The following is a 27,878-nucleotide window of genomic DNA, read 5'->3' as shown; positions in this document are numbered from 1 at the left end:
GAAAAGTTGATCTATGTGTGATGAGAAGGATTTATTCCAGCCCTCTTGGCAAAACTTTAATTTCACTCTGGATAAAAAGCAGATGTCTTTTTCTTTCAGGCAAATTTCACAAGAAGATAAAAACTGGGAAACAAATATTCAGGAACTCCAGAAAAAAGTAAGTAGATGGCAGTTTTTCTCAGTATGTGTGCACCTATGCCTTTATACAGAGAGAGTGTTTTGAATCTAATGCAAATGAATAACTCTCAGGATAGTAGAAAAGCTGGCAGGCAAGCTGGCTGGTTTCTCAGTGAGATGGGGTTAATAAACCACATTGTGAGGTTTTGTTAGGTTTTACAATTTTGTTCCTTAGAAAAATATAATTTAAACAATCAATACATGATTCAGCGGTGTTTTCTTGGTCAGAAAGACTCAGAAGGTGTCAACAGGTTGTTTATAACCGTGGTGTGTGATGATAGGGTACACTCCTGCTGATGTACTGAATAATGACTCTAGTGTACTACACTGTTCGCGACATGCCTGCTTTATTATTTACAGAGGGATAAACCACTTGGATAAATCCTGTTCACTATGATGTGCACACATTAACACTGGCTAAGTATGTTGAAGCTGGGTCTGATGAGATGTAAACTCTGTAGTGGAATTAATTACACCTAAATTTAGTTGTCTAAATGTCACATCCTTCCACCTCACTAGCATCACTAATGAATCCAGGACTGTGTTTGGGAGCTCAAGTTCTTGACTGGGACATCACTGTCCTATCTGTCACACCAAACCAGAACAAAACCAACAGAATTTCATATTAGGTTTTACACCTTTTTCAAAGCATTGCATTAAAGACAACCTTTTTAAAGATCAGAGACTTACTTACTTGTACTATAGTAGAGCTTTGAAGTATGTGAATCGAGGTCAGGACTCAGGGTGAGAGATGGTGATTCTCTGGATTGGTAGCAAATTGAGATAAGACCAGAGCAGAGAAGCAGAGTCGTGGTGGAAAGCACTGGGTCTGAGGGTGAGAACATGAGGAAGTCAGCACAGGGGTGCAGGAGCTGGGCAAAGAAGTCTAGAAGCTCCATAAAGATTATGGGCTTGGCATGCCCATGAGAGTTGTGCAGGAGGCATGAAAGATCTTAACCTCTAGTCTAGTTTATAGGTTTTCAAAGCATAAGTGCAAAAAAGGGTGATTTTGTCCAGCATCATGAAATCACAGAGTGCCTGGAGTGCCCTCTCTAGTAGGAATTGCATTTCAACCCTACTTGTCCTACTGAAATGAAGTTGTAATGAGGATAGCTAAACACACCTGAGTGTATGCAGGCAGGTGCTAGCTACTTGTATCAGATCACATTTGGCCACATGTTCATGTTTTTTATAGGTATGCATGAAGTGCTTCAATTCTAATAGTTCTGTCTTTTATGCTGAAGAGGAATACACAATACAGGAACAGGAGTTTGCACTTCACACATACTTTTGTGAACTCTGTGCATAATAGATAGCTCCTTGTTTAATGCAGTTATTATTTTTCCCTCCCTGTCTACAGCACAGAATAACAGACAAAATTCTTCTTATCAAATGCCTGACTGTGCTTGGATGCGTTATTCTTATGTTTTTTCTCAACTCATTTGTTCCAGGCATCTACCTAGATCTCGGTAAGTTTCACAGTTTTGTTCTAACTAAAACAACCAATCTCTCCGAAAACAATGGTAATATTCCTCTGTGTCTGGATCTTTTCAGAAAGCCCTTTTCCATATGTCTCTGGCCTTGCAATTCCACCAGGCTAATCAGAACAGTGATTTCTCAAAACAGGTGTTTGAAATGCAATCACGTCCCAGTCGCCTCAGGAGGAATAACAGAGCGCTCATGACTTCATTTCTCTGACTTCCCAGTGCTAATGAGCTGCTTAAGCATTGCATAATGAGCAAGTTTGACCTTGGCATTATTGGTCTGTAGGCTTGAGTCAATGACCAAGATTCATTATAAAGATCAGAATATAATCCATGAAAGAGCAAAAAAGTAGTATGACTTTATTTCTTGGGTATAGATAACTCTTTGTATAACTTCCAGTCTCCATCAATTTATTACCAGAATAAATCATCCTCCAAAATAAAATCAGGAAGACATTGTTTGTGTATGAAATGAAAGTAGCTGTATGCATACTTTCTATGTATAGACCTATATGTGCAGGTTTTTACACAGCTAGTTGTATACATGTATGAGAACAGGTGCTGCACATCCAGAAACAAGAACCAAATTAACCTTTACATTTAACCAAAGAACAGTCATAAAACCTATTTGTGCATTGCCTTATAAAAAGTTAGAAACAATTTTTTTGGCTGCTGAACACTTGAAAGATATGGAATTTCAGATTTATATTTTTTTCATGCAGTCTGAATACCCCCACTGTGTACATTCATCGCAGTGGCTGAAAGATGTAAGTCTTGAAGAGGAATAGCTTATGACCAATAAATCAGAGAATCAATCATCATACATAGATACTACATTGAAATCCATTTTAGTTATGCTCAGTGCAGAGCTAGTTATACTGTACAATGGTGATCAAATTGTAAACAAGACCTTCCATATCTACTGCTGACACCTCTGGTGTATTGACTGGCTTAGAAAGGTATGAGTAGCAGAAAGTTTTTCTCTGTGCTGTGACCTAGGGAAGGAAGCACCAGTGTTGTATGTTGCTGGCACCAGTGGGAGGATATGGGCTGCTGTGTCTGGAGGAGCATGTTTTGCTGCTAAATATGTTTATTCCAGGGACTGATCCCCAGCCCTCAGGCCTTAGAAGTGCAGGATGGCTTGTATTCACACTGCTCAGATCTTGCCACTCCAGAGCAGACTGGCTGTATCTCCACAGCACAGCCCCTGGCCCTGTGTTTCCTCTTGACATTGTGTGTATGGGATAACTAATTTTTAGGTTTGCAGCAAAGGCAGTTTCGTAGCCTAGCATAGCTGTGTTCTAAGATTGTGAGGCTGAGGGCATATACTGCATTATCTGGTACATGTGGTGGAGTTTGAGTGCATGGAGCCACTAGGAGCAGAGACCCAAACCTGATCCAGACTCATCCATGTTGTTGTTTGGGTGTGATACCTGAAATCAGTTCTCTCCAGAATTGCACCTTTATTTACTTTTGGCTTAGATGAAACAAACCGGGTCACTGCCAAAGAGTCTGTGAGCAAAACAACATTTACACTAGAGGGACTGGGGAACTAGGAACTCTCTATGGAATTGGGCTAAGCAGTTATAAATGTTAATGCACCTGGCAAATCCTTGTTGGCATGTGGTGGTAGTCCTGGTGCCCTGAAGCAGCGTGAGCTTAGGAAAGGGGTTGTGGCACCCAGGCTTTCTTCTCCGTTTCAGCCAGTGCTGTGTGGCAGCTGCTATAGCAGCTTCCCTGTTCCAAAGTATTTGTCATGGAAATGGGTGATTTCAGCCTATAAAGATTTCTGGCTGTCAAGAAGTTAAAAGGTACACTGACATATTTTAACAGCAAAAGTGCTATATTACTAAGGTGTAGGAAGATGCAGAAATTCAAGACATTTGAGGTCATTTGAAATCACAGTGGCTAAGAATATAAGGAAGGCATTCACATTGATAATTTAATAAATCAATTTTCAGCCTTACTTTCCTGTCTCAGGTGAGTGGGAACCGAAACATATAGGATTTATTGAATCAAACCCAACATCTATGAGTGTTTTTGAAAAGCCAGTCAGTCAGTAAAGACCACATAGCAGTGGCTGCATATGTTACTGGTAAGATATTCTTTCAAAACTGCAAAGCAGTTGGAGTCAATACTAGAAGAAACTTAGTAACCGATTATTGGTTTTGTCTTACTTCGTGTCAGTAAAATAAATGAAAACAAATGGCATGGTTGGCAGGCAATGCAGGCTTCTATTATTCACTAGCTGGTCTTCATCTGCAATCCTGAAAGTAAATAGGGGCTCCATGTGTTCGGTGTAATTTCTTCATGTTCTGTACTCACGGCAAACCTCTCATATTAATGAATAAATATTATTAAAGCATATATGTAATTTCTATGAACAATTAGTGGAACCTGTAAACTTCTACTGAAATCTCATTGATTCCTGAATTCCCCTATCTTGATGATAGCTGTCATTTATCATTACTGAAGTAGTGCCACTGTGAATCTCTGTGGATTTTAGTCCTCCAGTGTATGGAAATGAATTTCTTAAAATACAGTACATCTTGTACTCTGGTGGTTTGGGTAAATTTGTTCAATATGTTTTTCTCATAAAAATGAATGTAGATTGTAGTTCAGTGTTTAATTTTCTACAAGAATAATGTTTTATATGGGGGCTGAAGAGTCAGGAATCTAATAACTTTTAATTGCATTTGGTAGAGAGAATTAGAAAGATTATAGAATTCTTTATCAGCCCCCAGCCTTGATCCAATTTTTCCATTATGAACTTGGAATCATTAATATAATTTGAAGGAACTGACATTTTAATTTAAATAATAAAATTTGCATACTTAGCTGCCTTTTCAAATGCAGAACATTTTCCTATTCAGTTTTCTTGTACCTGTTCATCAGTTTATTTAGTCTAATTCTGTGAAATACCTATGTTAATGAAAGATTAATACCAAGACTTTAAATGAACAGATACAGCAAACTTGAAGATTTCTACAGTGCTTTCATTCATCCCCCTTGACTTTATTGATAAAGCATTGATAAAGCACCTGAGAGAAGATGAAAAAAGATCAAAGTAAATCCCCTTTGAGGATTGTACCTGGCCCCTATTTTGACTTTAACTCTTAGGCAGGCATGTCTAGAACTTTGAACTACAGTGAGAATCCCCAAGAGAGACAAAAGATTTTAAAAGTAAAATAAAGCAAGATTCTGTTAAAATGTAAACTAGATTCCCCCCCCCTTTTAATAGAGGGTGCTTAAAGTGAATGGATCAGAAAGAATACACAAAACCAATTTTAAACCTACTTCTTTTTTTTTTTTTTCTGTGGGGCAGGTCCTTCCTCTTTGGTTTGGTTTCAGTCAGCTCAATGACTTGCTGAGCTGCTGTGACTCTGCAGCTTCTACTAGTATCCCTGAAGAGGGACCCATCACCTCTGTAGCCCTGCTTTTGTCTGCCCCTCTCAGTGATCTCTGCACACAATGCAGGCATGCTGCTTCTTGTGGCCAGCCTTGCTCTTGCTTCCTTCCACCTCTGGAAGCCTCTTTCCTAGGGCCAGGCTGAGTGATTTCCAAGGCAGGGGAAGGTCCTCTCCTCCTTTTAGAAGGTTGCAACAGACTCTGCCTCTCTCACATCCAAGAAACAAGGTTCTAACCTGAAAGCAAACAAGAGATATATTGCCTGTTTCAGAGAAGAGATGCTGTCTCTGTTTTGCCTGCAGAATGCTGGAAGCTGGGCAGCTATGACAGGAGAGATATAATTTTATGTTGCCTTATTTGTGTGTTCATTCCCACATTATTGCCACTACTTTCCCTCTTGGAGACAGGATGCTTGCATAGGTGAACTTTATAGTATCGTCACCTATGGCTGTTCTCATGTTCCTTTGATGAATTAATTATTTATGCAAGGGGACGGGGAGAGATTTTTGGATTCACTGAATTCTTTCATGATTTAGGACTGCTATTTGCTCAACCCCCAGTGGAAGACAGAGGTTCAAATCATAAACCTTGAGGGAGCTATCCTGTTTTTTTTTTTTTTTGCTTCTTCACCTATGGCCTGAGCTCATTGTTGGTGCCATTTGGTGATTCATCTGAACTATAAATGTCTAATTCTTTAAACGATTCACCTTACTTCACTCTTTATATGCCAGAGGGCATCTTCTCATGCTATACGGAGTTTTAGTCATAGATACTTAAAAACAAAACCCACAACAGCTAGATTGGCATTTGGCTTAGTAATTGATTATTTGGGGGTTTCACTGCTAATTAAATTCAATTCTATTACTAACCAAAGCAATGTTAGCAAAAACCCCAAACTTATGAACTTTTAATAATTTACGCTTTTATTCTTTTAACTAGCTAACATGATTATTGTGACCTTTCTGGGTACCAGGACCAGTTCTATAAACCAGCATGCACTTCTGTCAAGCAAACATCCTAAGTCTAAATTTTCCATGTTGTCCTTTCTCTAAAGCTAATATCACTCAATATTTACAGACAAAGGTTATCTTGTTTCATGAGATCTCATTTATGTAGTTAAATCTAGTTTCTCTTGTCTTCTGTTTTCACTGTGGTTTAACTTCAGTCTGTGGGCTTAGTCTGCAAATTCATATCTTTTGAGGATGTGAAAGTCTCTTTTTGCAATTTATCTTAATTAGTCCTATCTTCCATCATTGAAACATCTTAAAACTGTGTCTGACATAGTGGAAAAGTAGGGAAATAACTGTTTTCAATTAGTTTAAACTGGCTTTTTTTTGTTTGGTAGGGCACATTGTGCAGAGCTCCTTTTTATTTTATTGCCATAGTGTTAAAGGAGAAAAGTGTTCAGCTACTGTCAATACAAAAGATTCCTGTTATATTGTCACTCCTTTGGATACCAGCTGTCATATTTCTGACTCATTTCCATAATTTATAGAAAAAATGTTGAAATTCACATGAGAAATTAAATGCCTTAATTGGAAAGGGCTTCAGCAGAACAAACCACCCTAAATCATGTCTACAGAGAATGTCATGCAAATTATAGCAAAAATTCTGCTTTAACCCTCGGAGAAGTGTGACACCTTAAATTCAGGGAAGTTAACTGGACTGGAAGTTTCTCCCATATAATTTCTCTTGAATTTCATCCTGCTTTTTTTTTAAGTGGACATGCACAATTTTCACTGCCATTTACGCAGGTGAACCAATCATTCTAATAGAGTTGGAAGTGAGTGGCACTTGTCTGGTAGCTTGCTTAGTGATAAAGAAAGGGCTGCACTGCCCTGGACAGCTTCAGAAACATTCTTAAATTTGCCATTGAATCACAAAATATTGGAAGTTCCCTGTCAGTATTTACTTGGCTTCTAAACACAGAAGCTAGTTTTGTGTTACTGCAGCCTACAAAGACTTTAACAACTAGCTTCATCTGTATTCTCTTCTTCAACATCTTCAGTATGGAACTCACTGCAGCAACGATTCTTCCCTAGCAACTTTGAGACAGATTGGCAGGGTCAGTATGTGTAAAAGCTTGTTTGAGAGTTAGCAGTGCTGTAATCAGTGACAGAAAACCTTAAACGTAGAGATCTTTGATTAAATTATTCAATGCTATAACCTAAGAAGAAGAGCTGTCGTTGCACAAGTGAAATAAATATAGTTGTATGTTTTGGTTTTTTTCCAAATGTGCAGCCTAGAAAGATGCCCAAGAATTCTAATAAGCTTTCCCCCACCCTGACTTTTACCTGTACCCTTGGACAGAGAATGTATGTGCATTTGAACCTGTGCTAAGAAGTTTCTTTAGAATGGTGAAAACATTTTTAAACTTGGACCACTTCCTCACAGCTCTGTGAGAAAGATCCTGCCTGACAGTGTGCAGCAGAACTTGTCAGGTCCGAAAGATTTATAAATGGTCATGAAGAAAGAGCACAGGGCTGAGAAAGGTGTGGACAGATCCCATCAGGCTGAAAGGGGTGTTAATGTTGAAGCATCCATCAGACTTTTATTTTCACACTTTAAAATGTTATTCTGGAACTTTTTCTCATCTGCTATCAGTGATAAGTAGATTAAACCATGTTTTGCTACTATCCTGTGTAAAAGAGGAGTTGTATAAATCTGACATTGTTTACAAACTATAAAGTTATGTGTGCAGAAACAAACAACACTGGCTAAAAATTTAAGTGCTTTTACACATAGAAAGGGAGAAAAAGATTAAATATTCATATTTTGGAAATGTTTTGTTTCAGATTAATTTGTGCAATGGTTAAAATGAAAGGTTCATTATACAGCTACTCAACGTTACTGAGGAGTTATTTTACAAAATGTCTGGAAAAAAAAACCCAATCCAGATCAGTTTAATAAGCTGGTGTATAATTGGTTAGTGCTTAAGAAAACAGAAAATACTGGTGAGACAGTCAGCTATTAAGCTATAAAATCTGGTGAATGACATAGATTTAAGAAAGTATAGGCTTAATGCCAAAAGCCACATCGTTAAGTTTAGCACATCTCATATTTCACATCTTATATAACTATATGATCATGGCAAAAAGTGCACATTTGCTTTTTAATTTGTCACTGAATCTAACATTTACCTCCAGATTATCTAGGCTCCGTGATATTAATCAGTTTTAGTGAGGAGAGCTTGTAGGTATTGCCTGCTAAGTAATGGCTCAAGTGATAATGAATTATCAATCGCATTTAAAGCTGTTACAACCAAGATTTTATTTCCCTTGTCTTTTTTTTTCTTTGTATTTTTATTTTATTTTATTACTTTGTAAAGCTTTCCAACATGGCTTAATATATTAAGGAATGACATTCAAACCTGGGAAGCAACATTTATGGACCTTTTCTATAGAGCTAAAAATATCACTTGAATAATCTGTTGTTGCCTGGAAACTCCTTCACACATTTCAGCAAAGTAGATGGGTTTGGTCCCCAAAACATTTGGATTAGGGATGCCTTCTCTGTATACAGCAGAGAAAGTATCTCTGTATACAGTAGGTTCCCACTTTCAAAGTATCAGTGGTGATATTGTGGGCAAAAAGGGAATATTCCTAATACCTGGAGCTAAGAATTTATTGTCTAATTAAAAGTTGTATCTGTGTAAACAAAACACAACAAACAGTTATTGTTTGTCCTCTTATGATAATACATACACAGTCCAAATTAATTAATAAAAATCAACACTCAGTAACAATATACAGTATACATTTAAATGTGTAAGTATAACCCAACAAAACCCCAATATACTCTCAATACCTTTCCTTATATTTTGATGTTAGGGTCACCCTTTGATGCTCTGCAGGGTTATAAGGTTCACAGCTTTGGGCTTGGTAGAGACACAACATAGCATTGATATCTTCAGGTCTTTACAGAGATGAGTGTGTTAGGGTTCTCTTCCTCCTCTTTACCAGGAGGTGAGTAGTGTTGATGTTTTCTTTTTCCTTATACTTGGGTACACTCGAGCCCATTTTTATGCTTTTTCTAAAGCTTTACACTTCACTTTTTCAAATTTGGCTTTTAGCTCTGCATTATACCCAATTTTCTCATATGTGGTATGTTGTATGTATGTTACACACTTGTTTCTTCTGCTTTTGTTACCACTAAATGAGTTTTGATAGTCTCCAAAGTTTGCTCTGTTATCTATAACTAAGTACAGTTGAGTTGCTGATAAACCTGGGTCCTTTAGTATGATTAGGTGCAGCCACTCATCTTGTGTACTCTTGTCTGCATCAAGTTCTTACTATTTTCCATTAACTCTCCACCTACATGAAGCTGTGACACTGCTTTCAACGACTAAAGTGATTTCTTTAGTTCCTGACCTTATAATGGTAAACAGAGCAATGAACTGTAGCATCTGACAAGTGTTCCTGCCTAATGTAGTAAGATATAGTAAGTTTAGAGCCATGGTTTTAGGTAGTCCTCTTTGAAAGTCTTCATCACTTTCTGGAGACCCTTCCAGGTCCTTGCAGTTGTGCTTGCAGGGGCTGATCTGCAGCCGTTTTCCTCAGGTGGTATAACTGTCAATGGAGTTTGTCATATTTAGTGCTTTTTGCCTCCCTGCCTTTGCTTCATTCATCTGTTGATCATTTTGAGAGTAGTGAGACATTGCCTAGAGAAGTTACGATCGACCCATCCCTGGCAGTGTTCAAAGCCAGGTTGGATGGGGCTTTAAGCAGCCTGGTCTAGTGGAAGGTGTTCCTGCCTATGGCAGTGGGGTTGGAACTAGATGATCTTTAATGTCCCTTCCAGGCCAAACCATTCTATGACTGTATAATTCTATTTTATTTGTTCAGGCATGCAGTGGTGTTGATTTAAGATGCCTAGGACTTTTACATTGAGGTCAAGAAGAGCACTGCATGGGACTGACCTGCTGGCCTCTGAGTATGTAGTATGGAGATTTAATTGAGAGTGAAGATGAGAATTGCTGGTTTAAATTGAGAATGGATGTAACCATTTAAGTGATATCTTTGATAGTGATGTTGAAAAAATCCTGAATAAGAATTAAAAATAAATGTTATTATTATGTAATAATGAATATGTTGAAATAGAGCTAAATTGATGCAGTCATATTGACTAAGACTCACAAAGTCTGGTCCATATCTTATTTACCACCCCTTCTCAGCATAACACTTTGCTCCTGAAAATAAGAGAAATCTGCTTTCCATAATCCTTACACTCTTAGTTTCCTATAGGATAGTTTTCAAAAAATTCTGCTCTTGAAATTGCACAGTCATCTTTAAAAACATGTTATTAAGCATGGAAAATATCCTCAGTCGTTGCAGCTGCCCATACACATGACGAGAAAAAAGAACAAGAACAGTAGCAGTTGTGCAAAAGCTGCACTAGCAGATACTTCATTGCTTACTTCTGGAGAAGTTGACCTTTCCTTTATCTTGATATTTGCATCTTCTCAAATTATTTTTGGTTCATAGGAGTCAACGAGGTTATGGGAATGGAGTGTGTTTATTTACAGTGACCTTTTCTGAGATAGGTCTGTAAATTTCTTAGCTTTATGGATTGGTGCAATATACACAGCTATATATCTGTCATCGCAACCTCCCTGTAGATGCAGTGCCTAGCTATAGCAATCCCTAACTATATTAAAGATAAAACAGTGCTTATCAGTTGACAGCAAGTATTACTTATAAACATTCAGCATGATTTCAGAATATATATTTTCAGGGATGCCTGATAAAATAAAACAAACTACAGAAACTGAAATACAGGATATTTTAATTCATATTTACAACTGCTGATGAAATATATTCCATGAGTAGAGCAAGCACTACTGAGAATGTCTTTAACTTTTTCACCCCAATATTTCTATATGCTTGTATAAGAGTATAATTGAGTATATACTTTACATAACATTAAACCTACACCATAGTATATGAAGGACTGGCACATATTCTTTGGCTAAATTTGGAGGGGCCCTAGAGTTAGGCAGACTTCTGATTAAGCTGTTGGCACACAGCAATGGAATTCCTCATATATTCAGTAACATGCTGTGTAACAAATTATGCAAAGGTAAGCACCAAATGTTTTTTAGCTGGTAAGCCTGTGTCGTGGTTTAAGCCCAGCCGCGCAGCCTCCACTTCCCCCCTTCCTCCCCCCGCCCCTGAAGAGATGGGGAGGAGAATCAAAAGACTGTAACTCCCACAGGTTGACATAAAAACAGTCCAGTAACTAAGATATAACACAAACCACTACTGCTACCACCAATAATAATAATGAGAAGGGAAATAACAAGTGAAGAGAATACAACCGCTCACCGCCTGCTGATTGATACCCACTGCGACCGAGCAGTGATCTAGCTCTTCTGGGGAACTGCCCCCAAGTTTATATAGTGGGCACGATGTGCTGTTGTATGCAGTACCTCTTTGGCTAGTTTGGGTCAGGTGTCCTGTCTCTGCTTCCTCCTGGCTTCCCCTCCTCCCTGGCAGAGCATGAGATTCACAAAGTCCTTGGTCAGAGTAAACATTACTGAGCAACTACTAAAAACATCGGAGTTAGCAGCGCTGTTCCCAGGCCAAAAGTCAAAGCACAGCACTGCACCAGCTACTAAGAAGGAGAAAGAAATGACTGCTACTACTGAACCCAGGACAGCCTGTAATGGACATTGTGGGCTAATAGGGTTTCTGCAGTTCACAAAATGTTGCTGTGGTCATTTTGACAAATAGATAATTGTTAAGATCGCAAAAAAAGAATGTCATGCTTTGCTCAGTAACAAATGTTTAAAAAAGTCTTTATGTCCATTGTTTGCAGATAGAAGTATTTCCATCTGGCAGAAGCTGGTCTAGCTGATTTAAAAAAAAAAACCCTCTCTCCTTGTTTCTCAGCCACTATAAATCTGTGACCCTGTATATTGTGTAACCTGAAGGTTCCTCACTGCTATTACACCTCCTCCTCACTCCCTCTTGTTCTGCCCACTACTGTTGTGACAAACAGGTTTCTCTCTGCCCTCTGAAACAGCCTGGTATCTACCCAATGACTTGCTGGGACCCCTTTAATCTTCTTATTTAAAGCTAAATATCTTAGATTCTTTAAATTTTTCCTCAAAAGCCAACTTTTCACAGTGTCGATTTGGTTTACTTCTCTGCCTTGGATTTCCTAATGGGTATGCATCTTGAAGTGTGTCTTGTCAGGGTTTACCAGGGATAAAGAGATCAGAGATTACTTCACAGGGTTTACTATTTATGGTTCTGGTTCTGTATTTTCATTAGTCCCAGATGTGATCCACTGTATTTCTTTAGTCTTTTCTGCAAAACTTAGGTGTCCAGTTGCTTCCCACCCTGGATTTGTACAGTTTTAAATCTTGCCTAAAAGTAGTACCCTGTGCCCATCTTTTTTGAGGAGCATGCTGTTTTTCCCAGGCCAGCACTGAGATCATGCAATGTTATCCTGGCTTTGGTTTCCAGTGCAAATGTCTTAAGTGCCGTTTCGGTTTCCGCAAAAATGAAACTTCTGCGTGCCCTCATTATTCAATACATTATTTCAGATTCTTTACACGTAAAGTGAACATACAGTGGCTACATGTTCACATTGTTAGGAGGAAGCTTATTATGCTTTTCAGCTGGTAGTAGGTCAGGCAAAATTACTTTTACTAAAGAATGCATTTTTTTCTTAATGAGCATTTGAAAAGCCTGCAGATTACACAGTAATTTTTTTCTTTCATTTCTTTCTCTTCCACCTACCTTCCTCCCACATATTCTAGACTTGTATTTGGTTCTATTAGATTGTTTTCTATTTTCAAGTTCTTCTGCTTGATTATTTCAAAATAAGGGTTTTTTTTTTTAAATAGGGTTGCAATTGTATTCTTCTCATCATGTGCTATTTATTGTTCCAATGGTGGTTCTCCCTGCTGGGTAAGTGTATGAGAAAAGCAGAGCACTAAAGCTATTTCTACTGTGCTTTTTTTCCTCCCAAGCAGAAGACATAGGAATCTTTTCTATGAAGAATGCATTATAAATTTGAAAGGTGCATTTTACAATAAAATTTAATTTTATTTTTGCTAAAATAAATAGAAACCCTCACAGTCTTCAACAGGTACCAAAGCAGTGCAGATACGGAATTTAGATTCAATTTCTCTCCATGTTATATTTCCAGAGCATCAATTATTGGCACTGAGAAGCAGTAAAGGAAATGGTCTGTGGAACCATAAATGGACTTTGCTTTCACTATAGTAATGAGAAGTTATTTTTTGAAATTATTTCTATTTCTCTTCCTCCTGGTTCTCTTTTATGGCCCAGTAAGCTAGAAAATAAATGAAGAGAGCAGCTAGTCTTTAATGTATCTTACTGCTTTCAGTTCTTCAAAAAGGAAGAAACGCTTCAAATAGAATCCAGGGCAAATGCAAAGCTACTCAAATATATCAAACACTGATATATTATGTTCACTGTCATGAATATACTTAGAAAGTCCTTGGAAAAAACTCAGAAAACCTGAAGGCTGCCACTAACATTGCAGTTAAATTTGACGAGCAATTCGGCAGAGGGCAGTTAATCAAGAAGTTATGGCACTAACTACTGTGGCCTTCAGGCTGTGGAAGAAGACTTCACTCTTGTCCAGCTGCGGGGGTACTTGAAGTCAAACCATGGTATTAAAGGGTGTTGTGATCAAACATCTTGATGAAGTCCCCCAAATGCCTCAAGAGACTCCCTTCTTCCTCCTCTCTTCTCTGCACTCTGTGAGGTGGGTAACTCCTCTTTGCAGGCACATCAAGGAAAAGAAATACACTCCAAATAGACCATGTATGTAGACTGAAACAAGCCCTTGCAGCCAGAACTGGCAGCTGAGGTATTTGAGCCTCTGGAGAGCTGTACTTGCTGGAGCACTGCGGGAAGACATCTCCCTTGTCCGTCCATATTCCTAAGCAACAATACTGTAAGGCAGGGCACTGTTCTGTCCTGCAAAGCTGCATGTCTGGACCTAATGCATGCTGATAACACTTCATGGTGCTAGAAAATGCCCGCTCTATCTACTTTTTGTGCAATTCAATTATATTTCATTAGCTTTAGCGAATAATTATCTCCATATTGCACGTTCATTTTTTAATTTATTTTTTTTGAGGCAGGAGGGTAGAAACAATGCCAAGATATTATTACAGATTGTTCCAGAACTATTGAGAAATCCCTGTTTTTTAATTTTTTGCTTCATCGTACTTACATGCAAAATGTGTGTGACAAAATGTAATGTTGCCTCTTACGTTTGTGCAAAATAGCAGTAAAATCTGCTGCTAAGCTCCTGATCTGCACACATCTGCTTCCCCTTTCAGTATTCCTTTCACAGGACTTGCCATCATCTTTATTTATTTAAGGGGGAATTGGGCCCAATGTTCTTTACTGGAATTTAGAGAACAGCCGACCCGACAGTTAGAAGAAAGTAAGGCAGTGCATTTCCATGACCCCTTTGTGTTCAGAGCAAATTACTATTCATTTGCATAGAGAGAGACTTTTTCTTTTTTTGGAAAGACACTAAATCAATTATGTTAGAAAAAAGGCGTGGTGTGTAGGAATTGGCAGTTCCCTCTTTACTTTCTTTTGCTTCTTCGGGAGCTCCCGTAGCACTCCTGTCCCTGTGGTTGTAACTGGTTTTGCAGTGTCTATATATATATCTGGAGTCCAGTGCACAAAAAAAACCCCAAACCCATACATTTTCAATTTATGCTGGAATCCAGCATTCATCCACAGCAGTACTCCTACAATACTACACAGTATTACCACTTTTAGATCATTTCTGGAGTCTCTGTCTAGTGAGTGGTAAAATGCCATACTTCACAAGGAAATCCGGAACTAGCTATTCCTACCTGCTGTCTTTTGTAGTTGTTTTTGCTCTCCTCCTCCCTTGCAGTATGATACCCATGCATGAGCAATTTTTGACTATACACTCTGACAGATCACTGTGACCAAAGCAGGGAACAGACTTGTATCATGCCAGCTTTTCTGTCTTTTGAGGTGAGCAGAGTGCGCTGTGAGACATGGTTCTTGGATTCAGTAAGGCATTCAGGTCAGATTTTACTCAAAATCTGTATTGCGAGCTACAGAATTTGGGATACAAAATTCCTTCATTCTTCATTTCTCTAGTTTTGGTTTTGTTTCCACCTATATGGTGGTGCTTCTGCTGACAAGCCATTACATTTCCTAGTCCTTCATATCTGCCCCCTTACAAGGATTTCCCTGCATCTCCCTCTACATTAAGTTTGCACCAGGCTAAAGAAAAATTTATTGTGAACGCCACTTATCCAGGGAAGAGTAATACTGCTGTGTGGAAGCTTTATAAGAAGAATGGTCATGGGGAGAGAGCTAGACAACAGAGGAGTCTTTTGTAGTGCTGGAAAATGTGGTTTCAGCCAAGCAGAGGGGGCAGAAGCCAGGTTAGTGGCATCAAAAGCAAATTTGAACTGGGAAGAAGATGGCACTTGGAGATGATTGAAAGGACAGGAACAGGTAAATGGCCAAAGAGTTTGGTAGCACTGAGAGTGTTTTGATTTTGGAGCCAAACAATGCAAGAAGTGTGATTTCACTGTGGCACAAATACCGCAGCAGAATATAAACCCACCTTGAAGCATGATAAGCCAGAGCTAGTGCAAGCTGGTTTAGATCTCCTTACCAAACAGACCAACCAGAGTAACTCCTTAGCTGCTGGTTTTGGCTTTCAGGCAGGTCTGGTTGCCGACATTGAGATGCAGTTTTTTCAGCAGACCTTCCTTACTGATCACAGTTAACCTGAAATTCTCATTTAAAGAGTGCAGTGTGTAACTGAAAGCTCCTAAAATATACTTGAGAGAGCAAAATGCATTCTTTGATTAGGGAATATTTATGTTACACTTTATAGGTTTTTTTTTTGGGGGGAAATAAACGTTTACAGCTTCATGAAGAGTGAGGACCTTTGGGGCCTTTAATTCTTTTATATTTAAATAGGATTTAAATGGAATATAGCTTAATTTTATACTGTTGGACGTTTTTTGATCTCTTTCTTGTTTTAACTCAAATGGAAAAACTCTTATGCATAAACTGTAAATTGAATGGCCTAAAATTTTGTGAAACAGTCTTGTATCTCTGAATTTTCTTACAGTTGCTGAAGGCTTTTGGAGAGGGCTCACTTTATTCATCTATCCACTTCATAGCAAGAGCCTATTCTCCCTAGGTCACGATTACTATTTGATTATAAGTTTGTGACTTAAAGTTGTTTGCCAGCAGGGATTGTTATTCTTCTTTCTCCCTCATTTTTTTTTGCATTTCTGTGAATCCATCACTTTCTGACTGTGAATATATGAAATAGGATGAAGCTTATAAAATAGTCACAACAAAGAGAGAAATAACTTGAAGCAGTGGCAGGCTTTATTTCTATGGCATTAAAAAAAAAAACCCAAACAACAAACTCTTAAATTATGTATCTTAGGGTTTTGTGTAAAAAAAAAAAAAAAAAAAAAAAAAGTCATCTGCTATTTAGGAAAAAATAGAGAAGAAAGACAGTAAGAGGAATATTACTCTGAGGAAAAGTCCACCCAACCCCTTTTTCTTTCATATCTGAAATCCCATTCTATTGTTTAAAATAAATGTGCCAGAGGAATCAAACAGCTAAAGCATTTTAACTGTGCAGAGAGAAAATGAGCCTTGCTTGGACGAGAGATCTGTTAATTATATTCTCTGGCTGATTTTGCATTTGATTTGCATTTACTTTCAATCAGTTACTTATATATGTGCCTTAAATCACTTCAGGATGTATAGAGGGATCCTGTCTGGAGGAAGCCTGTTCTGCTATTGAAAGTCACTTCCTCTTCTTTTTTAAAGAGATTTTCCTTTCCTCTATTTATCTTCCTGAGCAGGTAGCCAGTGATTCTTCAAGGCCCTGGGGCTTCAGCTAGCCTGTCAGGTGGTCCAGAATCCTTCATTTTACCTCATAAACACCTAAAGGTTTCTCTGGGATTCAACCATTGATTATTGGGGCAGCCCAAATGTGCCTTATTTGCCTTTTTTCTTTTCTAATTTATTTTAATTTGAAAGCAGAGACCATTCACACTGCAGTATTTGTGAACTTTCCCTGTTACAGAGTTACTCTGAAAAGGGCAAGACTCTTTACTTTTACTTTGTTAACCCATAAGAAGTCTGTTAAGTATAAAGTGTTCTCTCTCGTGCAGGCTGGATCGCCATGTTGGGAGCCATTTGGCTGCTTGTGCTAGCAGACATCCATGACTTTGAGATGATACTGAACAGAGTTGAGTGGGCAACCCTTCTTTTCTTTGCAGCATTGTTTGTTCTCATGGAGGTAATACTCTCTGATTTCTAAAGCTTGAATAGTTACAACCAATTTCAAATGTGAATTATGTGCCTCTGCATATTCAATCCCACTGGAATATTGTAGATTGAATGTAGTCATGGTAGAATAGAGAGAAATTGCAGACTGGCAGAAGCTGGCTGAACCTCTTTGATATTTAATTTTTCAATCTAAGCTTGGTATCACTGATTCTCCTTCTGCTGTATTTGCTGTATATGTATCTGACATGATCATTTTTATATATGAAGAATTTTAGTTTCCAGGTATGTTGGCAATCTATGTGTGCATATTTTATATGTATTTATGTGTTTGTTTTGCAATTATTTAGACAAGTGATAGGAAAAATAAAAGAACAAAAATAAACTAGAGGTGGAAAATATTCCTAATGATGTCTACTGCATGCTGGCTACCCAACCATCAAACCCAACTGGCTACCCAGCTATCAAACCATACTCATGGGAGTATGGTTTGATAGGACAACATCACTGAATTTCACATTGGAACTGCAATTTAAAAAGATACTCAGTACTTGAAATGCCTGGCTATCTTGCTGTGTAGTTTTTGTGTGTTTGTTTGCTTGGCTATCAGACACAGTCCAGCCATGCTTATACCCCGTTTTATTTACTGTTTGATGCTTTTGTATAGCTTGAGAGGATTTATTTTTACCCCAACTGTTTCGATAATTCTTTGTATGATACTCATATTTATTGGCCAATTAGGCTTCTAGAATGCTCAGTAATTTTCAGTAGTAATTTGCTGGGTTTAAATGACGTAATAATGTTCTATAAACATGACTGACAAAACCCAAGTGACTACTGGCACTGCCATGGCTAGTGAATTGTCTGAGTGAGCAGCCTGGGAAAAGCCTGCAAGAACAAAACTACTCACACAACCTCCTTCCCCTGCCTCCAGTAACTGTAGAGAGACCAAAAATTTATAAATTGGGATCTACTAAAAAATCATCAACAGTAAAAGGGACAAAATTTGAAACAACACAGAGAATAATCCAGCTAACTCTAATTAATGCCAAACTGGAAGTCAAAATCTGGTAACCTCTGAGAAGATGAATGGAAATTCTGATTAAGAGGTTTGTTTTCAAGCTACTAGGTCCAAAACTCACCAGAAAATATTGATTTATTGTACACCCATTAGTACAGGCAATTTTTTGTTCTCTACCTTACCAGGCTGTATATATCTTTGCATTTTCTAGCTCTTCTAGGGAATCCATACTGAAGCCATGTTCTTTTCTTTTTTACTGCTGCTGTAACAGCATATTAGCTGCCTTCCCTGATGTATTTATTGTTTTAGCTTGGATTGAATGTTTTTGATTTTTATTTCAACGCTGTGTGACCGCACAATAACTTAGTAAAACACACAGGAAGTTATTTGCCATTTAAAATCAGACTTCAGATGCAACTGTTGTAATTCACTGAACTTCATTTTTATGATTTCTCAGGTCACTAGTGAATAGTTTGATAATGAAAGAATATTTTTCTTAGCTCCCTAGAATAGCAGCAGTTTAAGGTCATGAAAGAAACTTGTACAGATAACCAAGAGAAAATGTGAGACATTAAATTCTTCTACATAAATGAATGAGAAAAATGTTCTGTGCATCATCACTGCTAATTTTGGTCTGAATCCATTACACTTTGGACTTGCAGGAGATGACAGTCCTTGCCAAGGCATTTTCTTTTCATTTAGGTTAACAATGTCAAGAAGAAACAAGTCAAAACAAATATATGCATTGAAGTATATGAAATCTTTTCATGGTCTAGGCATTCAGCAGTTGTCAGCTAGTATTCCTCACCCTTGATGATCCTTCACCTTGAATGGTTCCCAGTCTGAAGCTATTTCCTACTGCTATAAATGTTCCCATTCCTATTACAAGGCTCATTTAAAAACCTGAGTGGGACTTAGGCTGCAAGTCAATCTGGAAAATGTGGTTTGAGTTCTAGAGCAAAGAGAGAGCTCTTGGAGGTTCTGCCATTGGGTGCTCATCAGTCCAGTCTGGTAACTCTTTTGCAATGAAAAAGCTGGAAATCCTTTGGAGCTCTCCTGGTTTCTCTTTTATATTTTGGATAATTCATCTCTACCACTGTCTTTTTAGTCCTTGTTCACAAGTGGCTGTTACAGGGTATAAAATCAGTCTAAATCTTCTGTGACATAAGTTCCCCTCTGAGGGATACAGTATGTTGTTCACTTTATAGTCAAAATTGACATTTTACCTTAATTGCTTCAGGCAGAGTTTATTTACAACAGTCATCATGGCATATTATCCATAAGAGGATTTTAAACAGATTTTTGTGCTTAAAGTAAACTTTGATCTAAAATGGTACATGAATTTTTCTGCAGTACAACTCTATTTTGAGCTTTCAGATGAGAACTAGTATGCCTGAAGATACTAATTAGTACAGTAATAGTTATTTCTCTTAGAAGACATGGGAAGATCTAGAAGATCTAGATCTTCTCTCTGTGCAGTTAACACCTACAGGAGGCCAGTGGCAGGGTGCTAACTGACTTTCACTTAGGTGCTTCAAGGCATTTGGCCTGGGTATCATAGAGACATCCTGAAGCTGGTTGTCTGATCAGTGATAGTCTCTGACGTGACAGGTTATGTGCAGACTGACTGTCTTGCTGGAGCGATGTGTGTCCTTCATTCCCTTACCTCTTTCCCAAATATCTCTTTTGTCGTACCATGTCTGGATTCCAGAACAAATTTTGAGTGTTATTGAAAACTTATATGTTCTGTTAATAGATAATTAAGTAACAAGGCAGCAGTGTTAACTGAATATAATTCTGGGGCCTAATTGCTTACGACTGTGTTAAAAACTTTATTTAGAAATGTGAACACAAAGCAACAGCAGAAAAAAAATTACTCTTCATTAATGTATTGCTTTTGCAAACATTTAAAAAGTCACTGTCGTAACATTTGAGTTTATAAGCAACACAGATAGCTTAGAATGAAAATAGTAACTTAAAATTACCACCAACAGTTCATTTCTTAGGAAACTTTCTCCTGAGACGTTAAAGTAATGAAAAAATACCTGTTTTTTAAATGTAAGGGTTATGGGTATGTGTTTAAAAGTCTTCTCACTTGTTTTCTGTGTGCTGTGTCTTTAAATGTAGATACACTTTTTCTTGTGCAATGCATTGTTAAAAGGAAATATAATTTATGGGCCAAATTTAATATGCAGTGATACCCAAACTACTAACATTCAGCTGCTTCCTGAATGAGTTGCAGGCACAGGAATTGCAGGTCTGAATGACAACCCCTTTGTCACTCTGACATTACCATGTCTTATACCACACCATTCTGTGCCTATTAGGATCTTTGTCCATCTCTATCATGGAATTTGACAACATGTGAGTTGAATGGCGCTTTTTCTACCAATGTCTCTGAAGGGCTCTGTCTGACTGCCAGGTGTGTGGGTTATATGGAGTTGCATTGTGTGAATACTGACTTCTGTGGCTCTGTGTTGGATGGCAGTCAGTAAATGAGGCATTGGAGCTGACTGATTCTTTGTCATGGCAGAAAAAAAAAAAAAAAAAGAAAGAAAGCTGAACAGCTTGGTCCAAGCTGAGCCAAGAATGATTTTATCCCCCTTAGAAACTGAGAAGTCATAGAATAAAACATAGCAGTAGATATACCTTTTTCAGCCTGAAAATAGTGATTCATTCTGGACACTTGTAAGAAAAGAAAACAAACCCAAAGTAAATTGCAGGCTAGCTCTCATGAGTTAAAATCACCCTTTTACCTTGTAGTTTGAAGGAGCAGATTGTTCTCCTGGGTGTGAACACTCAGTTTGTATCCTGTCTGCCCGAGGGGAGATCAGAGCCATCACCACTAGGCTGGGGTCTTCCTATGTCTTTTCATCCATTGCAGTAACCATGATTGTACGGTATGCTGTCTAAGTGTCCTGTACAAGTGGGAGCAGCTCTCACAGGGAGGACGAGTCCTGTGGTTCAGGCTGTGCCTGGGTCCGTGTACATGGCTTGCCTCCTTCATTTGGGTGCTTGACTTAGGTACTGGAGAGCTGGTTTTCCTGCCTTTCAGGTGCTGCTGCCTCAGTGCCAGTTTCCATTCACCCAAGATCTCTGTCCTGGTTTTAGCAGATACGTACTGTTGGGTTTTTTCAATGGGTCTGAGAAAGCTGTTTAACAGAAATACGTATTTTGTTTTCCTATTTCTTCATCTGAGACTGAGCCCAAGATGCCTGATTTCATCTAACCTTAAACACATGACATCTATTAATATTGTGATTTGGGGAAGTTGGTTTAAAATCAGTTGTGTTTGAGTATTCATAAAATACATATTCACTGAAAAATGTGATATTTAAATTTCAGGCTTTCTCTTACGCCTGTGTCCTACCCTCTCAAGTAATACTACCAGTCATTCCACTAAAACTAACCCACTTCTGCAAATACAGCTACCAGTTCCTGTCATTCCTTTTCTTCCCACCAACTGCAAAGTTGCTGTAGAAGTTACATGAAATAAATACCTTGTGAATGGGAAGGAATTATTGTATTTTCTTACATTCATTGAAAAAAATATGTAACTGTATCCAGTACTTCACTAATTGGTATAATTTTTTTATATATATATTTTTAGGCTTTGGCTCATCTTCACTTAATAGACTATATAGGAGAACAGACAGCTTTATTAATAAAGGTATGCTTAAAATATTTACAGTTTTTCAACAGGTAAGGAAAATAGAATAATAAATATGAATTACTCCAGTAGAATAATGCATAATACTTCCATTTTGAGTTCAATGCTAATCATTTTATTCTTGTATCAGCAATATCAAGAAAGCATGTCATAATTTGGCATGGGTGATATGTAATATGGATGCATCTGTCCACAGCCAGAATAAATGTAGCCATAAATGCAAAAGGGAAACCTTTTCTGTAGTCTAAAAAAACCCCAAAATACAAAGGTTAAAAAAAGTGTAAACAGTTAAAGGTGAAAATTCACAGTTCCACAATGTATTTCTTGTGTGAAATCGAAGTAAGAGTATTAGAAATATCAGTCCTTGTATATCTATTTGTTCAAATTTTCGTGGAAGAAGTGATTGTGTTGGGCTACGTTCTTTAAGATGCTTTTCCTATTCAGAGCCTAAAGGAATAATAAATGATGATAAATTGAAACTGAAGAAAGTGCAATTATGCCATGGGGGGGCGTGTGTGTGTGCGTGTATGTGGGAGTGACAGAGCATCTCATCCAAATTGTGATTTGATCTTTGCCAATTCCAGGTGGTTCCTGAGGACCAGCGCTTGGTGGTGGCCATCATTTTAGTGCTCTGGGTGTCTGCTTTGGCCTCCTCCGTGATTGACAATATCCCCTTCACGGCTACAATGGTAAGGTCTCTGCAGCAGCTGAGCGTCCTCCTTCTGGTGTTGGCAAGGGAGCTGAGCTTGCTGATTATGATTTGCTTTGTATTTTTACCTCTGTTGTGTTGTAGTTTACTTTATCCCCTGAGATCGAATCATTATCACAAGCTTATTTGTATCATTTAGGCACCTAGCAGGCCATTGCTGCTAGAAGCTACAGTTAGCTGTGGAACTAGGGGCAGTGCTTAGGCTTCGTTTTTGTACCTTCTCCTTTATATCCGTATTTATAGCTGAAAAGTAAAATTGTCTTTTTGATGGAAACTCTCAATATCTATCCACTGTGATCAGTACTTTCCCTCTATGTGGTGTGTAGTTATGCTAATGCTTTTTTTTTTTAACACCTGAACCTTTTATTGCTACCTTACTTATCTAATTAGTTTAAAACCGGCAAATAATGTTAAGCATAATAAATGCTTATCAGAGGCTGAGTTTTAATATCAAAAAAGTATAAAATTATAACAAATTAGGGGCATGCTCAGGCAGGTTTATTCAATCAAGTTCTCTGTTCAGAGTTCAATAATCTATTTGTTATACCATAGGAATGATTCATTGTTACAGCTTGTTCTCAGCTAACTATAATTTTTCTGTGCCTCTTTTCTTCCACTGTTAGTGGATGGTCATGTCCACCCTTAACCTGTGTCAAGGTTTACAGCACTTCTTAACAGGGCATATGACAGATTGGACAGATCTGTGACTGCCCTATCGTTATATATTAATATGGTATTTTAGTTTGATTACCGTGGTGTTTCCTGTGGAATTATATTGATTTAACAACAGACTTCAAGCAATAGGCATGGAATTGTTTCAGGTTGAGTCACTCTCACCAAATACCTGAGGACTATTAAGCAGTAATGCAGAAATCTTAGTTTAGAAGGTTTTGCCTCATATCCAGCTACTGTATGAAAATTGTCTTGGAGCAATATCAGAAAGCAGCTACATGCATGTTGACTGAAAAGTCATTTACAGGTTTTGAAAGAAACCCTTTAAAGAAGTATATTTTGGAGAATGAATAGAATTGAAACGCAGGAATCTTTTGGGATGGCTGAAGATCACTTCTTTCGTATCTTTGAGGGAGGGAAACGCAGATGGACATGGGAAGGATCTGTGCCAGTAATTTAAACATTTAAAATGTATATACTTTTCATTCTGTTTTGGGCTGAACCTAAGAAACTGTTATAATTTTTTCTTTCTTAAAAAGTAGGCAGAGGGAGGAGGCAGGAAGAAAGAAAAATGAATGCATATTCTCACCTATGCAAAAGCAGTCAGTAGTTGAGGTGTTAAGATATTAATGTTGAGATCTAGTGTCATCTAGCTCACTGAATGAGCTTGCACTTTGGTCTGTGTCATAATACATTAGAAAATACTTACAGAAAATTCCTAAGTAACAAAGCCCCAAGTTTGTTGGGGATTTTATACAACCTTATACAATAAGATTGTATAAACGTTCATTTAAAATAATTTTTGTTTCTTTGGCACTTGGTTCCCACTGATAAAAAACCCCACTATTTAGTTTTGAAAGGCAGTTTTTCACTGTATCTGTCAAAATTTTGAGCTTTTGATGAGGTATATTGCATATGTTGAACCCAGCTCTTTTGTAGAATGGCTTTTTCTAATTGAGGACTGAGTGCGTGTGTGTAATAGACACACAGTGCAACAGGTATTTCTTATATCTCCTTTTATTTATTGACTGGCTATTTACATAATAAAGTTGTGATTATTAATATTAGATAAACATCCACACAGCAAATTCACTTATTCAGCCACATATTTCACTCACATGTTCGCACAGTGGGAGCAGCAGCTTGGAAGTTAACCCCAAGTGTGTACTCAGAAACAGGTGATCATACTGGCATACCTTTATGTATGAGTCTGGTTTCTTATGCCCTAGTGATATAGGAGTATGGGACACCTGCTATGGTGTAGCCATGAATGATCCTGTCCCTGACAAAAGGTTCCAGCTACACAGCTGAGCCTCCACTCGTAATAATAGAAAACAGACATGCTGAGTCCCTCCAGGGCTCCATAAATCTCCTTGAGTCGTGAACAAATGTCTGCATGACAGTGGGGGAATCTCTCTTGTGATTTTTGTAGTTGTAGCCTTGACGGATTGGGTAGGGATGTGGGACCCACCAAGTTCGTCCTAGTTTTTGAACCTAAAGATACAAAAACTCTGTGTGGTTTCACAGGTATCAGCTGTATGCTCTGACTAAGCAAAGAGTGTTTGGAGGATGGCATCAGAGACCTCTGCCAATAGTGGATTTGCTCAGCTGAAGGTAGTTAGTCACTGATCAGTAGGAGTTATGGGAAACAAGGCTCACAGGATGACAGCTTGTTTGACTTATACACAGATATAGATTCCTAAAATGTCATGCAGAGATGATTAAAGGCTTGGCGGCAGCTCACAGTTGAGGATACAAACAGTCTATCATCTTTTGCATTAGAAGAGTGAGTATACCACGATTTTTGTCTGTATTCCATGGAGGAGACAGTCCTGCCAATCCCAGTTCTGGTTGTGAGCCTCCAGGTGACTGTGGACAAAACTACTGCTATGGGAAGTGTGTCTAGAAAGTCATACTTCTCTGTTCCTTCAGGAGTGGGGTTGGTGCAAGAAGACAGGCATCAGTTCATTCATGGGATATCCCCAACACTGCCTCTGTGTTGCTGGATAAGGTCTTCCATTCTTTCCCTGCAACATTATGCAATGCATGCTGTCTAGACTTGGAGGAGGGAGATGGGGTGGGCTGCACACATTCAGTGTAGTAACAGAAATGGCATGAGACTGGACAGAGGTAAGGGCCCCCAGTGTAAGGTGACTGACTGCCCCGGATTGAAGGCGCTGTAGATAAGAAGAGATTCAGCTCCAAATCTTTCCATCTCCTATTACACCATGTTTCTTGGTCATGTAGAAGTAACCCATACAATTGATATGTATTTGGACCCAGAACCTGCCTAAGTAGTGGAATAAATATGGGATTCCAGTATAGTCTGGGGCTTGACATGTACAGTGTGTAACTGGAGGGAAGAAAAAGAGAAAAATCTGTAGTAGCTCTGTAACTGAGAGATTGTGTTTTCTTAAAAAAAACCAAGTATGTTTGCCCAGGTTTTTATTTCAGCTTCATTGTGCTAGTGAGATAATCAGATTCATAATGTGCAAGATTCATAATGTGCCTTGTGCAAGGAAAAAAGTGTGAGTGCCTTATTAATGGATCTTGGGCCTAAAAATTTTGCTTTATCTGGATTTGGAAAAAGTTGACTGGCCCTTTTTAAGTTTAAGATTTGACAGCATTAAAATTTATAGCTGACTGATTCTTACCTTAAGAAAATGTGCAAAATGAAAGCTGTAGATCCATATTTAAAATAGGCAATTAAAATATGAATATGTCAGCCAGCGTTACAAAGAATTCTAGAAATAAACTGTTTTATGAAATGAAGTAATGAAAACAGGTGAGAAATAATTTCTTAGAAGAAAAAATTTTTAAGTACCTACCACAGTATCATAGAATGATTAGGGTTGGAAGGGACCTTAAAGAACATGTAGTTTCAACCCCTCTGCCATGGGCAGGGCATGCATATATGTACACAAATAAGGATTCTTGCTTATCTTAAAACACAAACACACCAAATTATCTGCAGTCTTAAGAACAAAACCTAAATATTTTCAAGTATTTTAAGATAGAAATATGTTAAGGTACAAAATATTCATGTGCTTAAACATTTTGAACACATTGATGCTTTTCAGCAGCCTTCAGCATCAGCATTGTGAGGATTTCTCTCTTACTAAAAAATTCTGAAATTGCAAAGAATCAGATTAGTTTATTATTTGAAGCACCTTACCCTAAACCTTTCCAGTTCAACACCATTGTTAGTCAAATTCTAATTTGCTCTAGTCAAGACTAAATCTTGTATAGCCCTGCCATCAAAAATGTCAGTACCATGTGGAACTAATGTACAGAGGTCACTAAACTGAAATCTCTGCAAAGAGCTCAGAACACTGCAAGTATTTTATGCTACAGAGGACACTGTAGAAAGATAATTGCACACATGAAACATTGGAATGAGCTTCTGAGGGCACTTAGCTCATCAGAAGTTTACTACTTTTACTGTTTTGTCTTGGTGAAATTCTGTTTGTGTTAAACTAAAATACAGCATTGAAGCCCCACAAAGACAAAGCAGTCTTCAGAGTATCTTCCAAGTGCTTGTTTCATATAATTTGTCCTGAATGCAAACATCATTAACTACCCCAAAACAAGAAGAGGATAGAGAGACTTGGTTGATGAATTGTAATCCCAGGACTTTTCCCTTCTCTTTGAACACTGGAAAATGAAGATCCAGCTTCCTAATTAAATAGATGTTTGTACGAGGGAGTGTTTATTATGCTTCATTGCATAAACATGCCTGGCAATTGTGATAACTGCCTGCAAGGGATAGGAAAATCAATCATTTCTTTTCAATATATAAAATATGTACTATAGCAAAATGTTTTGGGATTATAGACTAGAATAGACTATTTCAGTTGGAAGGGACTAAAAGGATCTTCTAGTCAAATTGCCTGAACAATCCAGGGCTGACCAACAGCAAATGTCTTTTAAATAAAATGCTGACAGGCTTGGAGCACCCACCAGTCCTCTAGGAAGCCTGTTCTAGTGTTTGACCATCCTCTTGGTAAAGAAATGCTCCCTGATGTCCATCTTAAGCCTCCCCTGGCAGGGCTTTGAACCTTTCCCACACATCCTATCACTGGATCCAAGGGAGAAGAGCTCAGTACCTACCTCTACCCATCTTCTCCTGGGGATGCTGTAGAGACCAGTGAGGTTGCCCTTCAGCCTCCTTTTCTCCAAACTAGATAAACCCAAAGCCCTTAGCCACTCCTCACAGGACATTCCTTCTAGCCCTTTCACCAGGTTTGTTTTCCTCCTCTGGACACATTGAAGTACCTTTAACATCCTTCTTAAATCATGGTGCCCAGAACTGCACACAGTGCTCAAGGTGAGGCTGCACCAACACTGAACACAGTAGGACAATCACCTTTTTTGACTGGCTGGTGATGTTGTGTTTGATGCATCCCAGGGTGAGGTTCGCCCTCCTGGCTGC

The 27,878-nt window shown here is 38.2% G+C and overlaps 1 protein-coding gene across 1 annotated transcript in view; it reads left to right on the top strand.

The window, feature by feature from the left end:
• Positions 1-27,878, top strand: part of OCA2 (OCA2 melanosomal transmembrane protein) — a 198,625-nt gene that overhangs the window by 123,353 nt on the left and 47,394 nt on the right. Inside the window, exons 17-21 of the mRNA XM_062628602.1 lie at positions 100-157; positions 1,538-1,646; positions 17,260-17,387; positions 22,006-22,065; positions 22,650-22,754. Coding sequence (XP_062484586.1) covers positions 100-157; positions 1,538-1,646; positions 17,260-17,387; positions 22,006-22,065; positions 22,650-22,754 — 460 coding nt within the window. The remainder of the gene's footprint in view (positions 1-99; positions 158-1,537; positions 1,647-17,259; positions 17,388-22,005; positions 22,066-22,649; positions 22,755-27,878) is intronic.

Source organism: Pezoporus occidentalis, unplaced genomic scaffold (genome assembly GCF_034315485.1).
Source record: "Pezoporus occidentalis ecotype Australia unplaced genomic scaffold, CSIRO_AGI_Poc_V1 ctg32, whole genome shotgun sequence".
NCBI lineage: Eukaryota > Metazoa > Chordata > Aves > Psittaciformes > Psittacidae > Pezoporus > Pezoporus occidentalis.
This window is presented reverse-complemented; position numbering and strand designations above follow the sequence as displayed.